Source organism: Anastrepha obliqua, chromosome 1, assembly GCF_027943255.1.
Source record: "Anastrepha obliqua isolate idAnaObli1 chromosome 1, idAnaObli1_1.0, whole genome shotgun sequence".
NCBI classification, from domain to species: Eukaryota; Metazoa; Arthropoda; class Insecta; order Diptera; family Tephritidae; genus Anastrepha; species Anastrepha obliqua.
This window is the reverse complement of record NC_072892.1, coordinates 57,725,448-57,746,977: the sequence shown is the minus strand read 5'-3', so window position 1 is coordinate 57,746,977 and position 21,530 is coordinate 57,725,448. Positions and strand designations below refer to the sequence as shown.

General features: G+C 35.0%; 1 protein-coding gene across 3 annotated transcripts in view; it reads left to right on the top strand.

The window, feature by feature from the left end:
* LOC129239500 (uncharacterized) overlaps positions 1 to 21,530 on the top strand; it is a 108,340-nt gene that overhangs the window by 24,437 nt on the left and 62,373 nt on the right. For all 3 annotated transcript variants that reach the window (XM_054875027.1, XM_054875019.1, XM_054875035.1), the window contains exons 2-4: positions 10,666 to 10,748; positions 10,869 to 10,905; positions 10,976 to 11,040. In XM_054875027.1, the coding sequence (XP_054731002.1) occupies positions 10,674 to 10,748; positions 10,869 to 10,905; positions 10,976 to 11,040 (177 nt within the window). In that variant the 5' untranslated portion in view covers positions 10,666 to 10,673. The remainder of the gene's footprint in view (positions 1 to 10,665; positions 10,749 to 10,868; positions 10,906 to 10,975; positions 11,041 to 21,530) is intronic.

Here is a 21,530-nt window from a genome sequence, read left to right as displayed (position 1 = left end):
TTTGCCATTGCCTGCCGAGGGGCGACCGCTATTAGAAAAAACTTTTTCTTCATTTTGATCTTTCACCGAGATTCCAACCTAAATTCCTTCTTAATTTCCTAATGGTAGTCACGCACCAACTCAGTATCTAAAATCTACAGTTCCTCAAGTTAAGTTATGTTTTAATCGCTAAAAAAGTTTTCTATGTAAGTAATAGAGCAAAATATTAAGTTAAGTTAAGTTAAGTTACAAGACTTAGGTTTCCACTAACAGAGTTTTGATACTCATTAGTTGAGATGTCACTAATTCTGATCTAGAAATATGATTCATTAGTTGCGCTTTTTCCTGCTGGGTTTATGGTATACCATATACAATATGTATGTACATATTCGCATATAGGGTCATGTGTTCTTTGATAAAGTGTGTGCAAAAAAGTTAAAACACGAGTAAATATGGTTTTTATACCTATAATACTCGTATATGTAAATTTGTGATAGGATTTACTATCAAGAAAATATTGATTTAGTTGTCTATCTCTTGGCCGCTTGAGTTAATATTGGATTTAATTTGTTAAATATGGATTGAAGTGCACTTAAAGAGCGTTCGGAAAAATTCATGGAATCAAAGCACAACGACATACATACATACATTTCTACAGTGGTATGTGATAAAATTAATTAATAACTAAGGCAACTGACTTAACCTCCGGTATTTTCTAACAAAATGATATTCTTTAATAAAGTAATGCCATACAAGTACAATAACTAAGTCAACTGCCTGAGCTCCGAGGTTTATTGGCGATTCAATTCACATAAGCTGGTTTTATATGTTTGTTGTTTTGTGATTGTGTTCTTATCACTAAATACGTTTTGATCGAGGTCAGCGAAGCAAGATTTTCTATTTTAGTTTTAGCGTTATCCGGTAGTAAAGGCGGAGCTATTATAAACAATTAATTCACACACCTTTGACCAACAATGTACACGGAGACTTAGGGCTTAGATAAACGCAATGCAGTGGATTTTTTCAACTCCATAGCCTCTACTAAGCCAATACCGTTAGTGCGTGCTACTAAACTCAGTAAGATCACTTGCTGTCAGATGATAAATAGAGTGATTTTTGAGTTAAAACAGAACACTACGGATCTAGATATGAACTGTCGATAACGTGTTCTTACAGTGGCTCCCTTGAAGAGTATAAATAAGGCCACTTCGGTATATGAAATGAGTAGAAACCAGGATTTTCCTGCGCGGGGTACCCACACTTGTGTTAATCCTCCCGCTGGTTCTTCAGCGGCTTGAGTATCGGGTATGCAGGCCCAAAACTCATTCACAACCAAGACGAGTAGGGTTGAAAATCAGGGCTCTGGAGGAAGCAAGCTACTGGTTGAGGATGGACACCTATTGGACTGTGCGTCCTCGTCGGGTTCTATACGTAGCTCTATCGAGAGCCTGTTGCTGGGTGAAAATGAGCTTAGTTCAGTGGAACCAGTGAGAGCAATGGGGATGCAGGTGGCCCCTGCAAATCCTTTAGCTGATCCTGGCGAAGCTTACCAACTCATCAACGTCTCAGTGCTCTGACCCTTTCTTCTACGAACGAAAGTAATGTGGTTAATTTGATTGCAAGTTCAAAAGGACTATTGCACTAATGGCTGATTCGGGAGGCATTTTGGGGGACATATACGTGGTTATGATGCAGGTAACCCCTAGCTGTCATGCCACAACGACCGAGAAAACCAAATTGGTGCCTGTTCTGGCACCAGCTTCGGCGACTATTGGGACTATGGTTAATCCGAGTTCACGCTCAGAAAGTATCAGTGCACCAATAGACGCGGAACAGATGCCAGCTTCAGGAGCAAATCTGTCTAATAGGCAGAAGAAGCGGCAAAGGCAAAGGAACGCGAAGAAGGCGAGAGAAGAAGAAGGTATGACTACGGCCAACGCAAATTGCGCAGCTATTTGGTTATTAATATTGCCCATCGACTTCTGTCGTTTTTGCGATGAATCCCTGGCTCTTTTACCATTACAATTTTTTCTAGAATGCGAAGCCATAGCTACATGAAGATATAGCCATTTCGACCTGGCACGGTCGGAAGAAAGGCACATATGCTTAGCCTCACCCAGATCTATCTTAGGTTTACTGAGGGTACTTGATTTGGATGAGGTACTGTGATTAGTAGTGGGTACAAAATACCTTTAGGTAAAAATGCAATCCTCCCTTTAGTTATATTCTATTATATTATCTGGTTGGCGCCACACGCTATTTATGCCGGATTGCTGCAGATAAGTTGTTAAAGCTAAATTGCTGGAGTTAATTGCTCTGGCTCAAACATATGAGGAGGGACAATCTAATTTTAGCTTGCCAATATCTACTTATATTAACTTTTCATGGCTAACTTATCCCCAACCTGCTTGCTGACGGTATCCAATAAAATTCTGTAGTGTTTAACCAGTCTCGATTTCTGGATCTTGCGAAAAAATTGTGCTCGAACATCTAAAAAATAATTGCGTGGTGTGGTAATTTACTAGGTGACAACAGACTCAACCACTTTTGCCTGATAAAGACAAAAACAGGCAGAATGAAGTATTCTCTTACCTCCAAGCAGTCCGAGAAGCGCCCAACATAGCGTTGCGCTTTTTTGTTTAAACTATTTTAGGAAGAGAAGTAATTTAATCTACTAAATACTAGAGCGCTCATATAAATGGCGGTTATACAAGAGATTCCAAGGCCAAAGAAATGTTTATAATGTGCCCCATTCTGTAAATTTTTATTTTCTTTATGTGCAGAAAGAGCCTTGCTTCATCCCCTTTGAGTTTTTACTTTCTTAGGTTTGCGGTTTTATTTTATTTCACACAGTTCAAGCTAAATCAAAATATTATATGCCTGTACTCCCATTAGCACGTACGGCCCCCCATTCTCTTAATGAATAGATTGCACGCCTATAAATACCCGTAAAATATAATTACTTCAAGTTTCGTTATTAATTGTGGAATTTGATAAAGTGGAAAAGTAGAAAGAGAATAATAGTTAAAGGGTTTGGATGGAGATACGGCTCTGTTGTTGATAAATTGCATTTATAGCAATTAAGTTTTTGCATTGTTGTCATTATCTGAAAATCAATAATGGTTAATATGGCAACAATAACAGCAAACATTTCACTGTTGATATCAAAGTAAACACTCAACAAATACTAAAAAAAAATAACTTTTAACATCAAAGAGCTAAGTTATTTTCAAAATCATAATGCCATAGAAAGAATATTAGCAGCAATTAAGTCACACGATTACTGGAAATTTAATAAAATGATAAAGCAAAACCCCATTCATTTATTACGTGGGAGAGACATTAATATTTATGTACACTGCTAGCGCACATAATTAGGCTGGATTTTAAGTGGCGTAGAATTATAATTTGACAAAAGTAGCATTAGGGAAATTAGATTTTTTTAGGCTGCACATAGATTCATGACGTGAATGATGGAATATGATTTTCTGCATATGACAGCTAGCGGAGTATCGAAGAATGATAGAATGGTAGATTATGCCCTGAGACTTACTCTTATGCGATAAAAATAACAGTATGAATAGGAGGCAAAGAAAAAGAGTCAAAAAAACCGACAAAATCACCCACAAATGATACGAAAATTGTATGTATTTTACCTATTTCATATTGCATGAGATTCATATTGCAAAATAATCATCAATAAAATCCTTAAAAATTGAACTATTTTGTGGTTGACATAGCTTTAAACAACAATTCGTGTCTAAATATCTCCTTCTTTGGATTAAGAACTCACTGTCAATTTTTTAAAGGTTAAATTCCTGCTCTTTTCGCAATTTTTATTTATTTTTTATTAAAAAGTGGCACAAATTTAATCAACCTATTTTAAGATTTATAATTCATCATCATCAGTCATATTTGACACTTGTGAACTAGACAGCTCTTCTTAGCGATGGCAAAATTCGGTATTAGCGACAAGTTAATACGTTTAACACGCTCGACCATCGCAAGAGTTCGCCACCTTGAACGGACTTCGGCAAGGGGATGGACTCTCATGTCTCCTCTTTAATATTGCCCTTGAAAAGGTCATCAGGGACTCTGTCATAAATACAAAGGGAACTATTTTGTTTAAATCGTTTCAATTGCTGGCTTACGCGGACTATATAGACATAATCGCATCTTCGCTGCCGAGTTTGAAAGAAGCCTTCGTAAGATTGAGAGAGCAACAAAATGTATGGGTTCAGAAATTAACGAAGCTAAAACTAAAGCGCTTTGTTCAACTACATCGGACTCTGTCAGATACAATGTGGGTCAAATACTAAAAATCGGTGACTATGGTTTCGAAGTAGTGAAGGAATTTAAATACCTTGGGGTAATCATTAATCATGACAACAAAATGTCTTTAGAAATCGGTCACAGAATCCTTATGGCCAACCGCTGCTATTTTTCGCTGTGTCAACACCTAAGGGGTCGCCTCCTAGACAGAAAAACAAAGATTTCCCTGTATCGCTGAATTATATTATAATTTCCATCTTGCTATGCGGAAGTGAGACATGGACAAACAAAAATGCAGATAAACATAAGCTACTGATTTTCGAGAGGAGAGTTCTGCGACAAATTTTTGGCGCGATATGCGATATAGGCGAGTGACGGAAACGCTACAATCATGAACTCGCAAAACTATATGCGCACCCATCTGTGATAACCACAATCATAATCAACAAATTGAGATGGGCAGGTCACATATTGCGGGCTAACACGGGTTACCCACCTCAACAAATACTCTTCGGTAAGTGCCACAGACAAAGAAGAAGGGGCCGCCCGCCGCTTAGATGGATAGACGGCGTAGAAGATGCAGGCTTATTGGGATTTCGGGCATGGAGGACACAAACACGAAACCGAGACAATTGGAGGCATATGCTACAGCACGCGAAGACCCGACCGGGGTTGTCCAGCCAATAATGATGATGATGAACTATACAGTGTACGAACAGACAAGAAATAAAGCGCTGGAGGTCCAAATAAAAATTAAAATCACTCACAAATGATTTTGTTTATTTAGAAAAATGTTTTTCAAAAACAAAATTGATGATTAATTTTACGCCACCTTGTATATATCACAATTTGCAAATGCCATGATGTCAGATAATTTACACCTAATTGTGAATTGCATTAAAATTTGCAAAGAGATTTTAGAAATAAATATTCCCACTTTGTAAACCTTGCCTGGGTATAAGTTTGTACCTCTGAAATACCAAGCAGCACTGAATAAAAAGGCGACTTGATTAGCTTGTCAAATTATTCGTCATAACGTACGAGTTTTTTTACTCTGAAAAAAAAAGTTCAAAAAGCGCTTAATTGTGTCTGCATCTATGGACCCACATATGTACTCGTACGTACAGAAAGTTGATAGGGTATTTCAAGTTCGAGTGTCTTTTTATGGCAATGCTTCTTTTATAATTGTCAATGCTCTTTTCACAAACGTTAAGTGGATTGGGAGAAATTATATTTGGTAATAATAAAAATCTACCAGAAATGTGGTGTATCTGTAAAAACTATTTATATTTCACTAAATTTTGAATATATTCAATCGTTATAAGCGTACGATAGAGTCCCAAAAAAAGAATTACCGACAAATTTGGGTCGACTGAATCGCTCGGTACAATTCATAAAAAAAGCAGTGCAGGTTTTTAACTTCCTCTCCTGAGACTGATTGGTGCGCACTGATGTCTGAAAGTGTCATTGTACAATTTTTTTTCGAAAATTCAGCTGGAAATGTGTTCATCAGCATTAGATGCGATATACGCTAAGAACGTTATTTTCCTTGGATATTGTTGATATGTGGTTGTAGAGAGACTGTGCAACAAGCCATACAACCAAGGAAGCAATCAGTTTACTGCAAATGAAATTTTTGCGAAGAATAATTTCATGATATTCTGTAGTCAGTTGACCGCCAAGATGACTCAAAACGATTTTTTGTGTTAAGATTTTTTTGAGTAACTCTGAAACAATGATGATTGAATGATAACAATCGGCGCAAAATTTTCGAGATAGAGCGTTTGTTATGGCTACAGGTAAGTGTTATCACCAAATGAATCGAAAAATCCATGATGTATGCAATTTTCTAAGCGATTCAATATCATTTGCAAAGTTCGCTGATAAGTTGCTAGCAAATGCTCATTTGCACAGGCGGCAAAAGTTGAAGAAATCCAAATTTCAAAGTTGACATTTACATTGTGGTAAAATATTAAATATGAAGAGAAGAAGAATTGTAAAACTTTGCTTTAACATAATTACCAAAGAAAATATAAAAGAGCTAATCAACAAAATACTTCCTACGAACTTTTTAACAACAAAAGTAAACAAAGATTAACGGACCACTTAGCTCATCAGTATATGACCACCATTGGAATCATTGAGGACCCGATTTACCTGTCTCGCTTAGAGAAAGCGGATAGCACTGAGCATTTTATCTGTGAGTGTCTTGTCTTTGCAAGAGCAAGGCTGCGAATTTTGGGTTCCGATGTCATGAGAATGAGTAATATTCGTTCTTTCCAACAGGAGGATATTTTCAGGTTTTTCAAAGAACCTGGAAAATCCTCGCAGGACTAGCTATCTCTGTTTTTATCCTATTCTATATCCTTCTCTCTTCTTTACGCCTTGACTAACTACCCTGATCTCTCGGCTCGCCTTTTTCAAATTTCAATTTCAAACAAAGTTTGATAAATAGTAAATCGTGTGTATACCCTATGATCAAAAAGTACCGGGAATGATCAAAAAGTACCGGGAATGTTTAATTTAAACGAACCGCGCATGTGGCAGTCGGTCCATACTTTTTTCTTATATTGGTAGGACTATAAGACACATCTGTCACTTTTTAGCGCCATCGGATCGTTTGCGAGATGCTGTACGTCGCAAACGGTCGAAAATGTGGGAAACAATGATTGGACTTTGCATGATGATAACGCGTCATCGCACTTGTTGTTGTAACAGTTCATTAGCCCTGCCAATACGGTGTAGTCACCGATCGTCATCGTCTAACCCATCGCACGGTACGCCCTGGAAACATGCAGTTCCGACGCATTGGGTCAAGAAGAAGAGAGGTGTTAGGAGAGTATGTCAGAGTCGCTACTGGATAAGTAAGAGTTTAACCTGCTACAATATCCAGAACGTAATTGAGTCAATGTTACGCGGTTGAGGGCGATGTTTTTGACTGCTTAGAAAATAGCCTCACTTATACACTGCTTAAGCATAGACACGTGGGGCATTTAGAAAAACAATATTTTATCATTAATAAATTTTAGACCCTCTATTACTTACCTCTGTGCATGTGTCAATAAATAGATAAAAAAACACCAGTCTAACGGTTAGACGCGATAGAAGTGAAACCTTCCGTAAAACAAACTGAGAGAGAATAAGACGAAAGCAGCATTAGGAGCAAGATAATTATAGGTTCATTATAATATTGCTATAAAGTTCATATTTTATTTTCTTCATTTTATTATTATTCATCCTCAATGTTTTCAATTTCAACAAATGATACGAGTGGCTTATGATAGATAAAATATGATACAAATGCTTTGGTTTCGATGTTGTCAACATATCTTTGAAATACCGCGTCAATGGTTGTTTTTGATCGTGTTGTCGATTCAGTGCGATTGTTACACATTTTTAAATTGAATGTTGTAGTGAGAACGTCAATTAAAGGAACCGCTGTGTCCAATGCAAAATTTACGTTAAAATCGCCACTTAAAATCATTGGAACTTTATTGTAATCTTTTCTAAGTATCCGCGATACTTCTGGTGTATACTTTATTAAATTTTCGTGAATGAATTCCGTGATGCTATTAATTGATTTTTTTTTCTGTCGATACTCACGACACTTTTCTGTATTATTTTTCGGCATAATTGCGGTAAATATTTAAAAATGAAAATATTTACGAATATAAAAATACACACGCGGTTGCTATTATGAGCGTCCCCAGCAAAACCTGCGTGACCGAAACTCTAACACAATTACATTTTTTTGAATGTTACAAACACATATGCACGCAGGTTTTGCTGGGGCGTGACCGAAACTCTAACACAATTACACATATGCACTCGTATTTGTTTGAAAATCGACTTTTTTTTTTTGGTTCTCCGTCACCTTTGGAAAATGTGTAAACAGTAAGCAAGCTTTATTCAAATATTTTCCCTCATTTTTGCATCAGTAAAATTAAACAAACGCCGTAGCCGAATGGGTTGGTGCGTGACTACTATTCAGAATTCACAGAGAGAACGTCAGTTCGAATCTCGGTGAAAACACCAAAATTAAGGAAAACTATTTTTCTAATAGCGCTCACCCCTCAGCAGGCAATGGCAAAACACCGAGTGTATTTCTGCCATGAAAAAAAGCTCCTCATAAACATATCATAAAATAAAATAAAATAACTGTATAAAAAAAATTTTTCTCTTGTGATTCGAACCAAGGATTTTGGATCGGAAGCTCACATTGCTAATCGCTCGGCTACCGCGCCATGCTGTCGGCGCTGGCCTAAAAGTTATGTAGTTCGTCGCTACGTTTATATCAACATATAATATAACGCTTCGTAACTAAATAACTTTTAGGCCAGCGCCGACAGCATGGCGCGGTAGTCGAGCGACTAGCAATGTGAGCTTCCGATCCAAAATCCTTGGTTCGAATCACAAGAAAAAATAAAAGTTATTTTTATTTAGTTCGTCGCTACGTTTATATCAACATATAATATAACGCTTCGTAGCCAAGAGGGTCGCTTTTTTCGTTTCACTTTTTCTCAAATCACTCCCAACGATTCTAAAGAAGTTTTCACTTCAAAAATTCTCATTAAAAAAGTTGTAATCCAAATGTATAAAAATTCCAACTTCAAAGACCCTGTACAATACACGAATACATTGTCATAACTACAAATAGTGAAAACTAATATATTTATTTTTAATCAACCTTTTGCAATAATATTAAATTAAACTTTTATAATCATAAATACATAAATAATAGTGAAGTAAAAAGTTCAGAATGTTTTCCGCTACACTGCGTCCGGTCATCCTCTGCGCAGATTTAAAGGTGTGAAAACATTTATTAGCTACACGATGAAAAAAATTTTATCCCACAATAAATTAATACGCAGCGAAGCATGGCCGGGTTTTCTAGTGCATGATGAATTGTGAGTTATTTTACCGAATTCTGTGCCCAACTGCATCTCCTCAATTCTGGGATAAAACAGATCGGTTGCAATGCATCTGCGTAGGGTTGATCTAAATTCCGCATAATTTTCGATAAACATCAATGTCTTGTATGATATTTGAATGGAATAAAATATGAATTCGAAAGTTTATTTTGTTAAATTAGTGAAGAAGCCTTTTTAGAACAGATTTAAAATCAGATGTATTCCGAAATTCTATAATTCTTCATGTTTCTTTTCTGCAGTGAAGTCCCAACTGAGGTTCTTGGGGAAAAAGAAATTCATTATTTTCGCGGTAGATGGCTGTAGTGATCGATATCTCGTGAAGTATCGATCAGACAATTTAAAGTGTATGCTCGTTGTCGAGATGAGATTTCATACTAAAAATTCGTTAAGTGTTTTTTGTTTCTTCCATTCAGTTGTGAGTTACAGGGTGTTAACAATGAAAGCCACCAAAGAGAAAATTTGGTACATTTTACAGTTTTTCTTTGAAAAATGCGAAAATGCACGCCAGACCGCTGAAATTGTAGTGGTGCAGGAAGCATTTCTCTGATCTGGGTTCCATGACATAGGAACATAGTGGGCAATGAAATTGCTGATGAGCTTGCCAGGAAGGTGACTGGATCGGCCTCAGAGACCTGCTACCCGGTCATCGGCATCCCCCTGACAGTTGTTAAAGGGGAACTGCACAAATTATTTCTTAGGAAAGCGCAGAAAAGAAGACGCTCCATTTCTTCATGTGCTATTTCGAAAACCCTTTGGCTCCAATACGATACACGAAGGACTCATAAAGTCCTTTGGACTCCTCGCCATTCAGTTTCCAAACTCTTAGCTGTGTTTTCCGGTCACTGGACGATCGGCACACACGCGGAAAAGCTAGCGTTACCATTTAACCCCCATTGCAGAAGCTGTGGGAACCTTTCAGAGAAGGAGACTGTAGAGCATTGTGGCTGTACCATAAATGTCCGGGTTTGGCAGCTAGACGACTAAGGTCACTGAGCGCTCCTTTCTTCGACAACCTGGGGCAGTGCGCCAATCTAAATCCAATCAATCTCCTCCATTATATCAACAGCTCTGGCTGGCTGTAGATATCTGCCTGTTGGAGGTCTCATAATGATATCAAAACGGGGCTCTAGTGCTACTTGACGAGTGCCAGACCGGCACTTCAACCATTTCACCTACGGTGCAGATGCTGTAACAGCTAATTACTTACAATTTTGGTTTCATCGATTCCGTTTAGACATTTTTGATGTTAAAGAAAATGTCTATAAAATCATAGAAATAATCAAAGTTGGCCGGCATGTTAGTAGTCGTAGCATTGCCCAGGAGCTAAAGATCGACCATAAAACCGTTTTATGTTAAACCATTTAAGCAAATATTTTACGCAAAAGTAATGTATTTATTTTTCTCCAAACTAATAGTAATATAAAATACATACAAATTCTCTTTATTAACTTATGACGAATTTTTCTTCTATATTTTTATTTAGAATTAAAAATGTCGTATCGTCCACTCTTTGGCAAATTAATGGAGGCTACCAAGCTTCGTCAGTTGTTGACTAATCAGCATCCGGTAAGTGGAGTATTGTATGTATGTAATGTGCATATATGAACATATGTATTGTGCAATATGTGTTCCATTTTATCAATTTATCCGTTTGACTACATTTTCCTTTAATTACAAATATTATAGATGATAATGCGCTCACAGCTCCGATATAGTTCCATCAGTAAGTCGTCAAAAGCGTTATTGTACTCGCAATAGAAGTCAATTCTTACCAATGTAATTTTCTCTTGCAGAACCCAGAACTCCTCTTAACAGCCCGTCGATGTTCAGTCCAACGGTTATTAAGCGCTACTGGGAGGTAAGTTTTACTCATTAGAACGTATTAGGAATAATTATTTAATTATAGGAACAAGTGTAAAATACACTTTTTTAGTGTTGGCATAAGGCTAAAATATAAATAAAATAAAATAATTTTTATAAAATTTTCTCAGTGCATAGACTAATGAGTTTTTTTCTAAGTCTGCTGCGATATTTTGAGTAATTTCCAATGAACAGCAGGCTTTGTGGGTTTTATGTTTAGTCATCAAGTCAAGACACTTAATTATAAGTATGTATGTATGTATGCATAAGTTATTAAGAAATATATTTTATTACTTAAGTAAATTCATTTGCAGCGCAGGCCATTTGTTTTATAGCTTTTTATCGTTTTCGCGAATTTACATATGCATACGTATGTATGTATGTATTAGCTAAGTCATAATGTAATAGTTAGTAGAGTGCGACGTAGGTTGCCTGCAGGCCACTGTTTTTATAGAGAGAATATGTATTTTAGTAATAATTCTAATAATAATGGGCGCTAACTGACTACCTTGTTTTACTCATTGGCGAACGTAAAGGAACTAAGAACAAAAACAAAATTTTATTTAAAAAAAATGTTTGTAAAATGTCTTATTTGCTTATTTAAACGCAATTTTTAAATTTTCTATAAAAAACTTCTTTTATTTAAAAATCTTTAGAAACAACATTTTTTATTTTTGTCGGCCGCCGGTTCGAATCTCGGTGAAAACACCAAAATTAAGAAAAACATTTTTCTAATAGCGGTCGCCCATCGGCAGGCAATGGCAAACCTCCATGTGTGTTTCTGCATGAAAAAGCTCCTCATAAAAATATCTGCCGTTCGGAATCGGCTTGAAACTGTAGGTCCCTCCATTTGTGGAACAACATCAAGACGCACACCACAAATAGGAGGAGGAGCTCGGCCAAACAACCAAAAAGGGTGTACGCGCCAATTATATATATATATACATATATAATGTAGTTTGAATTATTTTATAATGCCTCATTTGGAAATAAAATTGAGTCAAAACTGCAATATCATGTATGGGCTCATATGCGGTAAAAGATTAAGGAATTGAAAAAAAAAAATTTAATTTAAAGGAAGTTTAGTAAATTTCTCAATTTTTTTGTGTAAAAATAATTTTTAAACTTTTTATTTTTAAATAAATTTTGTTTAAATTTAAAAGAAGTTTGTTAAATTTCTCATAGTTTTTGTTTAAAAATGATTTTTAAACATTTTATGAAGATAATTATTTTTTTCAAAATTCCTCAGAATTTTTTTTTTATTTTTATACAACTTCTTATTTTTGTGTTTAAAAATGATTTTTAAACCTTTTATGCATATAATCTTATTTGCAATATTCGTCAAAAAATTTTATTTTAAATTATTTTTTTTTTGTTTATTTTATTTTATTTATTCTTTTTTATTTTTATAACATTTTTTTTTATTTAAAAGAAGTTTGTTCAATTTCTCATATTGTTTAAAAATGATTTTTAAACTTTTTATGCACATAATTTTTTTTCCAAAATTCCTCAGAAATTTTTTATATTACTTTTATATACAATAATTTTGTTTTTTATGTAAAAGAAGTTGGTTAAATTTCTTTTTTTTTTTGTTGATTTGATTATTTAACTTTTTATGCATATCATTTTTTTTCCAAAATTTATCAGAAACAACTACAATTACCTAAACACCGGAAACAAAAATGAAAAAAATTGAATATTTTTATTTTATTTGTTTCTATTTTTTATGGGTTTTAGTAACCGATAATATCTAATTGAAATATACGAATACTTACGCATAGCGCATAAAGTCTGCGTTCACCTTAAAGATATTTTTGAGTTGACTAAAACCACAAAATTAACTCATAGTTCAAAGCATATTTTATTTATTGGTTTCTTTATTATATTCGTAAGTGACAAAAGCAAAAAAAAAATATCAAGATTCTTCACTTTATTTTTTACATAACGTTATAAGTTATTGCAGTTGCATGTAAATATAGCAACCAGAAAGTCTGCGCTCATTTTTAAAATGCACCTCACTTCACTTTTAAAGCTTCATAAATAATATACAGACACGATAATTAATATTTTGTTGGATAGCCTCGATGTTTTCGGACTTCATTTAATCTATTTGGCATTAAGTTTACTAACTTCTCTGTTTCCTCAGTTGTGATAATCGCCACCTTATTTGTTATTACATTTTGATGAATTCTTTTTTCTAACAGATCCCACAGATGTTCATTAGGAGGGAGGTCGGGCGGCTGTGCAGGTGTTTTGCGCTCTTTTGAAGACTTGTACTAAAGCCAAAGCTTACCGATCTCGGCTGTGTGTTTCAGGTTATTATCTCGTTGGTACCAAATGTTCTTGATAAGCTAAGATTTTCGACATTTATTTTTAAAATATTCAAATACCCCTATTTATCTATCGCCGATTCAATAAATTATGGCTGACTCACATCACTTGCTGTCATGCATTCCACACCATAACTCCATCACCGCCGTGTTTGACTGTACCAACAAGATTTTGATTCTCAAAAACAGTGCCTGATTTGTGCCAAACGACCTCTTATCCCCAAAATACAAAATTTACTTTCGTCTGAAATAATTACTTGTTTCCAAAACTCTATAGGCGTATTTTATAATTATTAGCAAATGTGATTTTGTCTGTTCACTTTACCCATCTTTAAGTACATCTTTTCTAGCAGTTTCCACACAAATGATTTTTTAAATGTTTGCTTTTACAATTTTTATTATGCAATTCGAAGGTTAAACTTTGCCATATCGAAGAAGCGCCCTTCTCGGACCGATAGCAGCACTTAGCTGTTCTACTTTCGCATGTGATGTGGTCGAGTTTGGGCTTTCCTTCTTTAATGATATTTGGTTTAATGGGTTTACATTCGGTTTGAGCATAGTGAATATGGAATTATTCACTGTTCTCCAAATGCGAAAGAACTCTTCTGCGACACCTATTTGATAGTGAGCTTCGACATCAGCACAAAACACAGGTGGAAAATATTTTCAACTCACTGACGTGAAATTCGTCCCCAACTCTACTCTGACTCGATGAAATCGCTTGAATGCCCATCTAGACCAGCCATTTAGTTATCCAATTTGGGCAGAAATTTATTGCACTTATCAAAATCACAAGGGCAATTAGAGCTCGGGGTGAGCCAGTGGTTCCTTCACAATCGCACTCCATATGACTTCATTGCGTCGCTTCTCTTAGTATATTATTTATCTGCATCAACATCATCTGCCCATCTTGTTGGCGGTCTTCCATGCTTTTTCCTGCCCATAATAAGAGAGAAAAGTCGTTTTCGCAATTCTGCTGTCGTCCAACCAGAGAAGGTGTCCTAACCACCTTAACCGCTTAGCTTTAGTGAAACGCACAATGTTTTGACCTGATATCAGTTGCTCGAACTCATCACCGTATCTGATTCTGTAAGAACCATGAGCTTCTCTTACTAGTCCAAATATCTTTCTTAGAATTTTATGCTCAAAGCGGAGAAGATAGTTCTTTATATGGTCTTATTAGCGTCTTTTAGATTTGTGCCTTGCACGAACTCAATAGTAATTTATTTTTGAGAAGCTTCAGATAAGCAAAATAACTCCATTTAGCACCTTATAGCCTATCATTCACGCCGATTAAGGGAGTCTGCAGCGCTGCTAAGGCTTACACCCAGGTATTTAAAACCCTCCACTTTGTGAAAAATATATGGGCTGACCTCCAGGTTTCCTTAGCGTGCGACGCTCAAACATATAAGGAGGTATTTTGTCTTATCGACATTCACTTCAAGACCGACTAGCTTGCTTTAGTTATCAGCTTCAGCGTACAGTCGGCAAGTGCGCGTTGGTTTCTCGCAAGCATAGAAAGGACGTCAGCATAGCCGCACTTACGCTCTGTGAAATTTGGCTTTCATCTTGGCTACTGATGCGCATTGCTAATAACCCACTTGGATACTATGTAGTTAGTTACGTATTTCCTTTTTTAGACTGATAACTGTTGCGCCACCCTCGTAAGCATCCGTCTGGTGCAACATTTTATTTATTTATGTCGACTTTCTCATCTTAATCTGCAAATCTGTTTGGGAAGAAATATTTACAAAAACTTTAATCAATAAATGTAGTAAAATTAAAAGCGATCAGCTTACTTCGTTTCACTGGAAAGCACGGCATACACATACACACGAAAAGTATGGATGCATTAATGTGACTCAAAATTAGTTGAAGCGTCTAGTTTTAAGCAAATAAAAGCATGTAAAATAAATATTTCGATAAGCAGCACTTCTACACATTGATATTTGAAAAGATCTAACTACAAGTACTCTTTTGCGATTTCTCATATAGGCTTCTAAGATTCCATTATTAATATACATTCACACATACATGCATACATATCTACATACCCTGACTTTAAAATATCTACTAGCGTGCCTAGTTCTTAATAAAATGAGTGACTTGTAAACAATTCCTTAAATCATAAAAAATGGTACTCCGGTAAATTATATTTCCCACGGTTTAAAGAAAAGATACTACTTTATGAATAAGTGATAAGGAGTTAAAAAAGAAGTAGAAAAGACAACAGTAAAAGCGAATGATTTAGGTGTGCATGAAAAAGCTAGTGATACTCGTACTACCTTTTACAAATATAAATTCTACTCATTTTCTATTGCTCTACTCATTTACTCAAACTACTGAAAAAGTACAAAAATACACGTCAAATGATGCAATTAATATGTATGTATCTCTTGTTTATTATTATTATTTTTTTTGTACGGTTAGTAATACAATACGAGTACATATTTTTTATTTATTTTTTTATTTAACATACTGTTATTCTACAATATTACTCATGTTCTTTATTAAAAATGCGGTTAAATTTGTTTATCTTGCACAAATTGCAATAAGATATATGTACTTTTATATACATACATAAATTATTTATGTACAGCAATCTTTACGATGTACGAACATGTCGAATACTTATTATCTACTTGCAGAAATGTGCATAACTATGATGTAGTAAAAGTAATAACACGAAATCATGACAAGCGTGGGTCGGCCAATAAATTATTGATACTTCAACTCTTTCGAAGCTCCCAACTGTTTCGTCAGTACGAGTACAATAGTTGTAGAATTTGTTTAACAATAAATAACATGAGAGAGAAAAGTTAATTAATACGAATTAATACGAAGTGTGGCTGTTAAATAACGAAGCACGATAAAAGCAGTGCATACGCAGCGGTAAACGGTACAAAATGCATTCGAGCAGAGTGCAGTACCTATCGCTTCTGTAAACAAATCGGTGTAGCTATAGCGTTTGCAGTTGTTTTTTTTTTGTTTGGGTTTGTTTCGAATGAAAAATGTTAAATTTAAAAATATATTGTAAGAAGTGTCTGTTAAGAGGTGGCCGGCCAATTACAGCATCCCATTTTTAAACTACAAATGTAGCCTATACTTAAGAAATTGTTCATTTTAAAATATAGGTACGTGCATGTGAAGTCTGTAGCCTATGAAAGCTTTCTATTTATCATAGAAAAGAGGAACCGTGATATAAAGAGTGGGCTTTGTAGTATGACTGTGATTCTTTTTCAACTACAAGTGGTTGATTTCTATTGGAGTCGTCAAGGATGTTAGCTACCAGGTTCGCTCGTTAGGTATGGTGAAAAAAAATGTTTAGGGGAACTTTGGATTCGATTCAACAAATTTAGCTTTAGCTTAGTGAAACACAAAAAGAATGACGTCGGCATATCTGTCAAATTCGCTTAGAGCCGAATAACGGTCTGCTAGGTAGTACACCTCTAAAAATCGTTTCACCATGTGGAGTCATGAGGTTTGTACATATATGCTGTGTTAGCGTTCATTCCAAAGAAATATATTTCCAGCAGAGACATAAAAGTAGTTCTAGCACTACTTAGTGTGGAGCGCTATAGGAATAGAGAAAATATTCATATTGAAAGTGAGAAAATTAAGCATAGAATTGCTGTGAAATTTCACATGAAACTGAAAAAAAACTCGCTACCGAAATTTTCAAATTTGTTTAAGGAAATCTTTGGCAAAGAATAAATGGTAGGTACCTTTAATTTCTAACAAGCACCTCTTCATTAAAAAGACCCGAAACCATCCAACAACACACCATCAAAGAGCGAAGATCTAAGGCTAAGATATGTAAGTTAGCACCTAATTGTGGGGCTAGGCTAGGTGAAGTGATACAAGGGCGGTATAATCAGAAGAGATTCAGACAACACATAACCTTAAGTCATTGCCACAACTCATTGCGCAGACATCTGCACAGACTTGGGATATGGTTCACTGACTCCTGTCTTTTTGCAACCACTCTCCGGAAACGGGGACACAACTTCTTCTCGAATGTAATGCTATACCGAGAAAAAGGATAAAAGATATCTCAGTTGGATCCTTCCGAGAGAAAGACACATATGTACATTCAGCCCAGCCCAGCTTCATCTTAAGTTTATTAAGATAGCTGGCTTTGGATGAGGTACCGTAAAGAGTAGAGGGCATCGATGACCTTAAAGTCGAAACGCAAGCCTCAGTTTAATTCATCCATTCATTCAACAAACACCACATTAATAAGAGAACCTAAGCTTACAAGACAATTTCCCCGGAACTTCTTCTCTAGTCATCGTCGTTAAACGAATACACTTTGGTCGACTAAAGTCAGAGATGAAGATTTGAGCAAAATCAGAGTGTATCCATGTCCACTGTTCCCTTGGATGGATGTATATTCCGTATTTGCTATAAATCATATATCAAAAAGCCGTTTTCTTAATTACCATAACCTATTTTATTACAGCTAATTCTTTTATGCCGATAAGCTTACCTCTAAAACTTATTAAAGTATCGAACCGATTTAAAATTTTTTTTAAGTGTTCAAGTGAAGTAAAGTGAAGTGAAATCAATTAAGGTAATGAACAAAAAACAACAGGTTTTGATCACTGAAATTAGCATCCTTGAAAATCTTTAACTAAAAGAGTGAAATTTTTACCGCCTTTCTCGTGTTTCGGTACCAGCAAAATTTATCTTTAAAAGAGGTAAAAAACACTTAAAAGTTAGGCATAAAACACTCCACACATATTTTTGTGGAATTCTCCTGATGAGACAATTCTGGGCCGTAGAGTAACGTATGTATAACTGACTGCTGGGTGAAATGAGTTTATCAACTCGGTTGGTAAAGCTCACTTCATTGGTTGGTTGACGCCAAAGTTGATATATTACTAGGTTTGTCCTTTAGCTATGGTGAAAAACGAAATTGAGTGAGTAACTTCAGCTGCCACATCAACTGAGATTCGGCACCAGGATTCTGCCCGCTCAATTCACATACATTCACATACCCTTCTTTACGTATATCACCAACACAATATCAGTTTTTTCGTAAACAAACCGCTTTCATGACCCCTGTTACGTCAGCCAATCAGCTAATTCCTTCGAATTCGCTGAGAGCCGCTTAACGGTCTGATATTGGTCACACCTTCTGAAATTTTTTCACCATGGGTTGGCTCTTATGTTAGAAAATACGAAAATGTAAGCGGTGCCACTACAAATTTGGCCGTCTACTGTATACGTGAGTCATTTCAAGGCAACACTAAGTAGCAAAATTCATTTTGCACCAATATTGTATTTTACACTTTTGGATTATTTATTTATCTACTCAAAATTTTCCATAGAACTTAGAACTTTTCTCTGAGCAAAATATATCTTCTAATTACTGAACTTCTACAGAGACATTTTTGATATATAAGACTTTTGAATCACTGCAAAATATCGCTTCCAGAAATAATGCCTTAAGTTATTTAGACTCCTCCAACCCACACTTGTCATATCGCAAAGTACACGCAGTAGCAATTTGATGTGAAATTTAAGATTTTCCGAAACAGTCTAGAGATACAAAGATTTAATTAACAGGCATATATTTTAAGCAGAACTACATATGTATGTATAATACATATTTATTTGTAATGGTCGTTGTTTTATCATAAAGTCGGTTTTAAGTATTATATTTATTGCCAAAAAATCCTAACAGGCAAAACATTTACAACATTCTCTAAACCTTTTCATAAAAAGTGCGTAATTTAACTTTCGAAAAGCGTGATAAAGTGCCAACGAGTACAGGAATATATATGTAACTGCAATTTATAAATACATAAATATAATAAATACAATACTGCTGCAAGATAACATATTTTCTGCAGTCAATGCATTTGAGTCACTTAAAATGCGTGTGTGCATTTTTTTCTCCAATACTGTCTAAAGGCTGGCTACATACAAATTTCTTGCTGCGTTCGCATTTGTATTTACTACGCTTTGACAGCTGTGAAGGCTGTTAAACTCGATGAAACGAATGGCGCCTGCGATTCGCTAAGCGTTAGCGCGTGTCCAATAGATAGAGCAACTGGCTTAAATAAACATATTTATGTTGTCAACACTGGAAAAGAGCTGTTAAAACTGCATTTACTTAGAAGCATTTAATGAGTATTAGTAAGAAGCAACAAAAATTGTCCTGTATGAACGCAGTCTAATCAGATTTGCCAAATATCAGAAAAGCGAGTTGGTAGCATTGAAAATAGTGAGTTATGCAAGTTTTATGAGGTATTAGCTGCACCCGCTAGCACCAAATCTTGCTCGATATCGTTGTTGCTGCTTTCATATGCAAATTTTTTGTCAAGCGAGCAAAGCCCAGAGATAGCGAGCAGAGAAGTGGCAGAATCGAAGGCGCCTAAAATAAATTTATTCGCTGTAAAAAAGCGGTCATGTAGCGGTTCAAGCGTGGCGATTCGCGTATTGAATGATGACGCGCCTTCGGTTTTTTATGTATGGCATCTCTTAATTAAATACAAACATACTTTTACATACAAATGTCGTGTGCTTTTAGATACCAATAATGTCTTATGCTCTTATTTAGATTGCTTATTGAGATGTTAATTAAAGTTTGTCTAGGCTTTTGCCATTACGCATTGTTGACATTTTCACATTGACCTTCCAGAAAAATTAAGTTGTTTTCTTGGAGTGCTGAAAATATTTAACAGTTTTGTTTACCACTTGTGCACACACGTGTAGACTTGAGGGTATAGTCAATTTTTATATATTTTTTTGTTTGTTTTTGTTTTGCTTTTGGTATTAAACATCAACTTTCGCTTGCAATAAAATTTATTTTTAGAAAACTAAAAATTATTTTTTTTATGATTTTACTCATGTTTCCTGCGTTTGTTTATGTATCTATTTATATCTATTATGTTTATGCTGTTTGTTGTTGTTTCAAAAACGTTTGCTGTTTTTTAATAGTCTTTAATAATTTTCTGTTCGAATTAGTTGCACACTTTTCTCTTTTAGTTTAAGTGTTTATTACTATGCGCGCTTTATGGTTTGTTTGTGTATACATATGTATGTATGTATGTACTCATGCATGTGTTCTGTATTATAATTTTATGATACATATTTTTAGTGGATATTCCTTGCTCTACGGATATTGTCTGTGTGTTCTGTAAAAATTTAACTCGTAGTATTCATAAATTTCTTATTTTTTATATTTTTTTAGATATTTGTTTAATTTTTGCATTTTTATTCTTTACTTTCTATGATATTAATTTTTGTATTTAATCGCCATTTTTAGTTATAAACATTTTCTTAACTGTCAATTCTTATTACCGTTATGCTTTTCTGTGATTTGCTGATTAACTTAATCAACTCCAAACGATGTATTTTAATAAATAATTCTTTAATATATACAAATAAAAATTTCATGATTTTTCGGAAGCAAAGCACGTTTGGTGTAATTTGATATTGTTGGGTATTTACTCGTATGTATGTATTTAAGTATATTTCTAGAAAGTCAGTAGCATATTCTATTATTTATGGAGTCAGGAAAAATTAAAAATTAAAACAGTCAAAAAAATGTAGCAGATTACAATAAGAATGCCCTGTCAGCTACCCACCTTTTTTCACTTCATTAAATATTTATTGTATAAAGAAATAGAACCACATGAACTCTCATCCTTTACTGTCACAATGTTTTTTGTTCGTATGTATATATATTTATATATAATTAGCCCATACACCCTTTTGAGTGTTTCGCCGAGCTCCGCCTCCTATTTGTGGTGTGCGTCGTTCGTAGTTCGATGAAAATTGCGAAAAACCAATAAGAAATATAAATGGAATTGTTAAGATTTTTTCCCTTCAAATTAAAATTTTTTTTTTTTTTTTTCAAAGTAGGCTGGGCAGCATATCGCTTATTTGCTGCAAGAGTGTCGTAACTCAAACACAATTTTTTTTATAATGGAGAAATTACCATCACCTTTCGTTTTTATGCTATGTAAAAGCCCATGGCGATATCTATCGATATTATCTCATTAGATAAAATAATGTATTTACTTTTTTAAAAGCTTGATACAGTTTGCAGTTGCAGCCGAATTTCAAATTTGTTGAGTGATAACCTTCTTGCAGCAAACACTGTGTTAAATAACTATGTATTATTTCTCTCTTATTTGATTTGAAT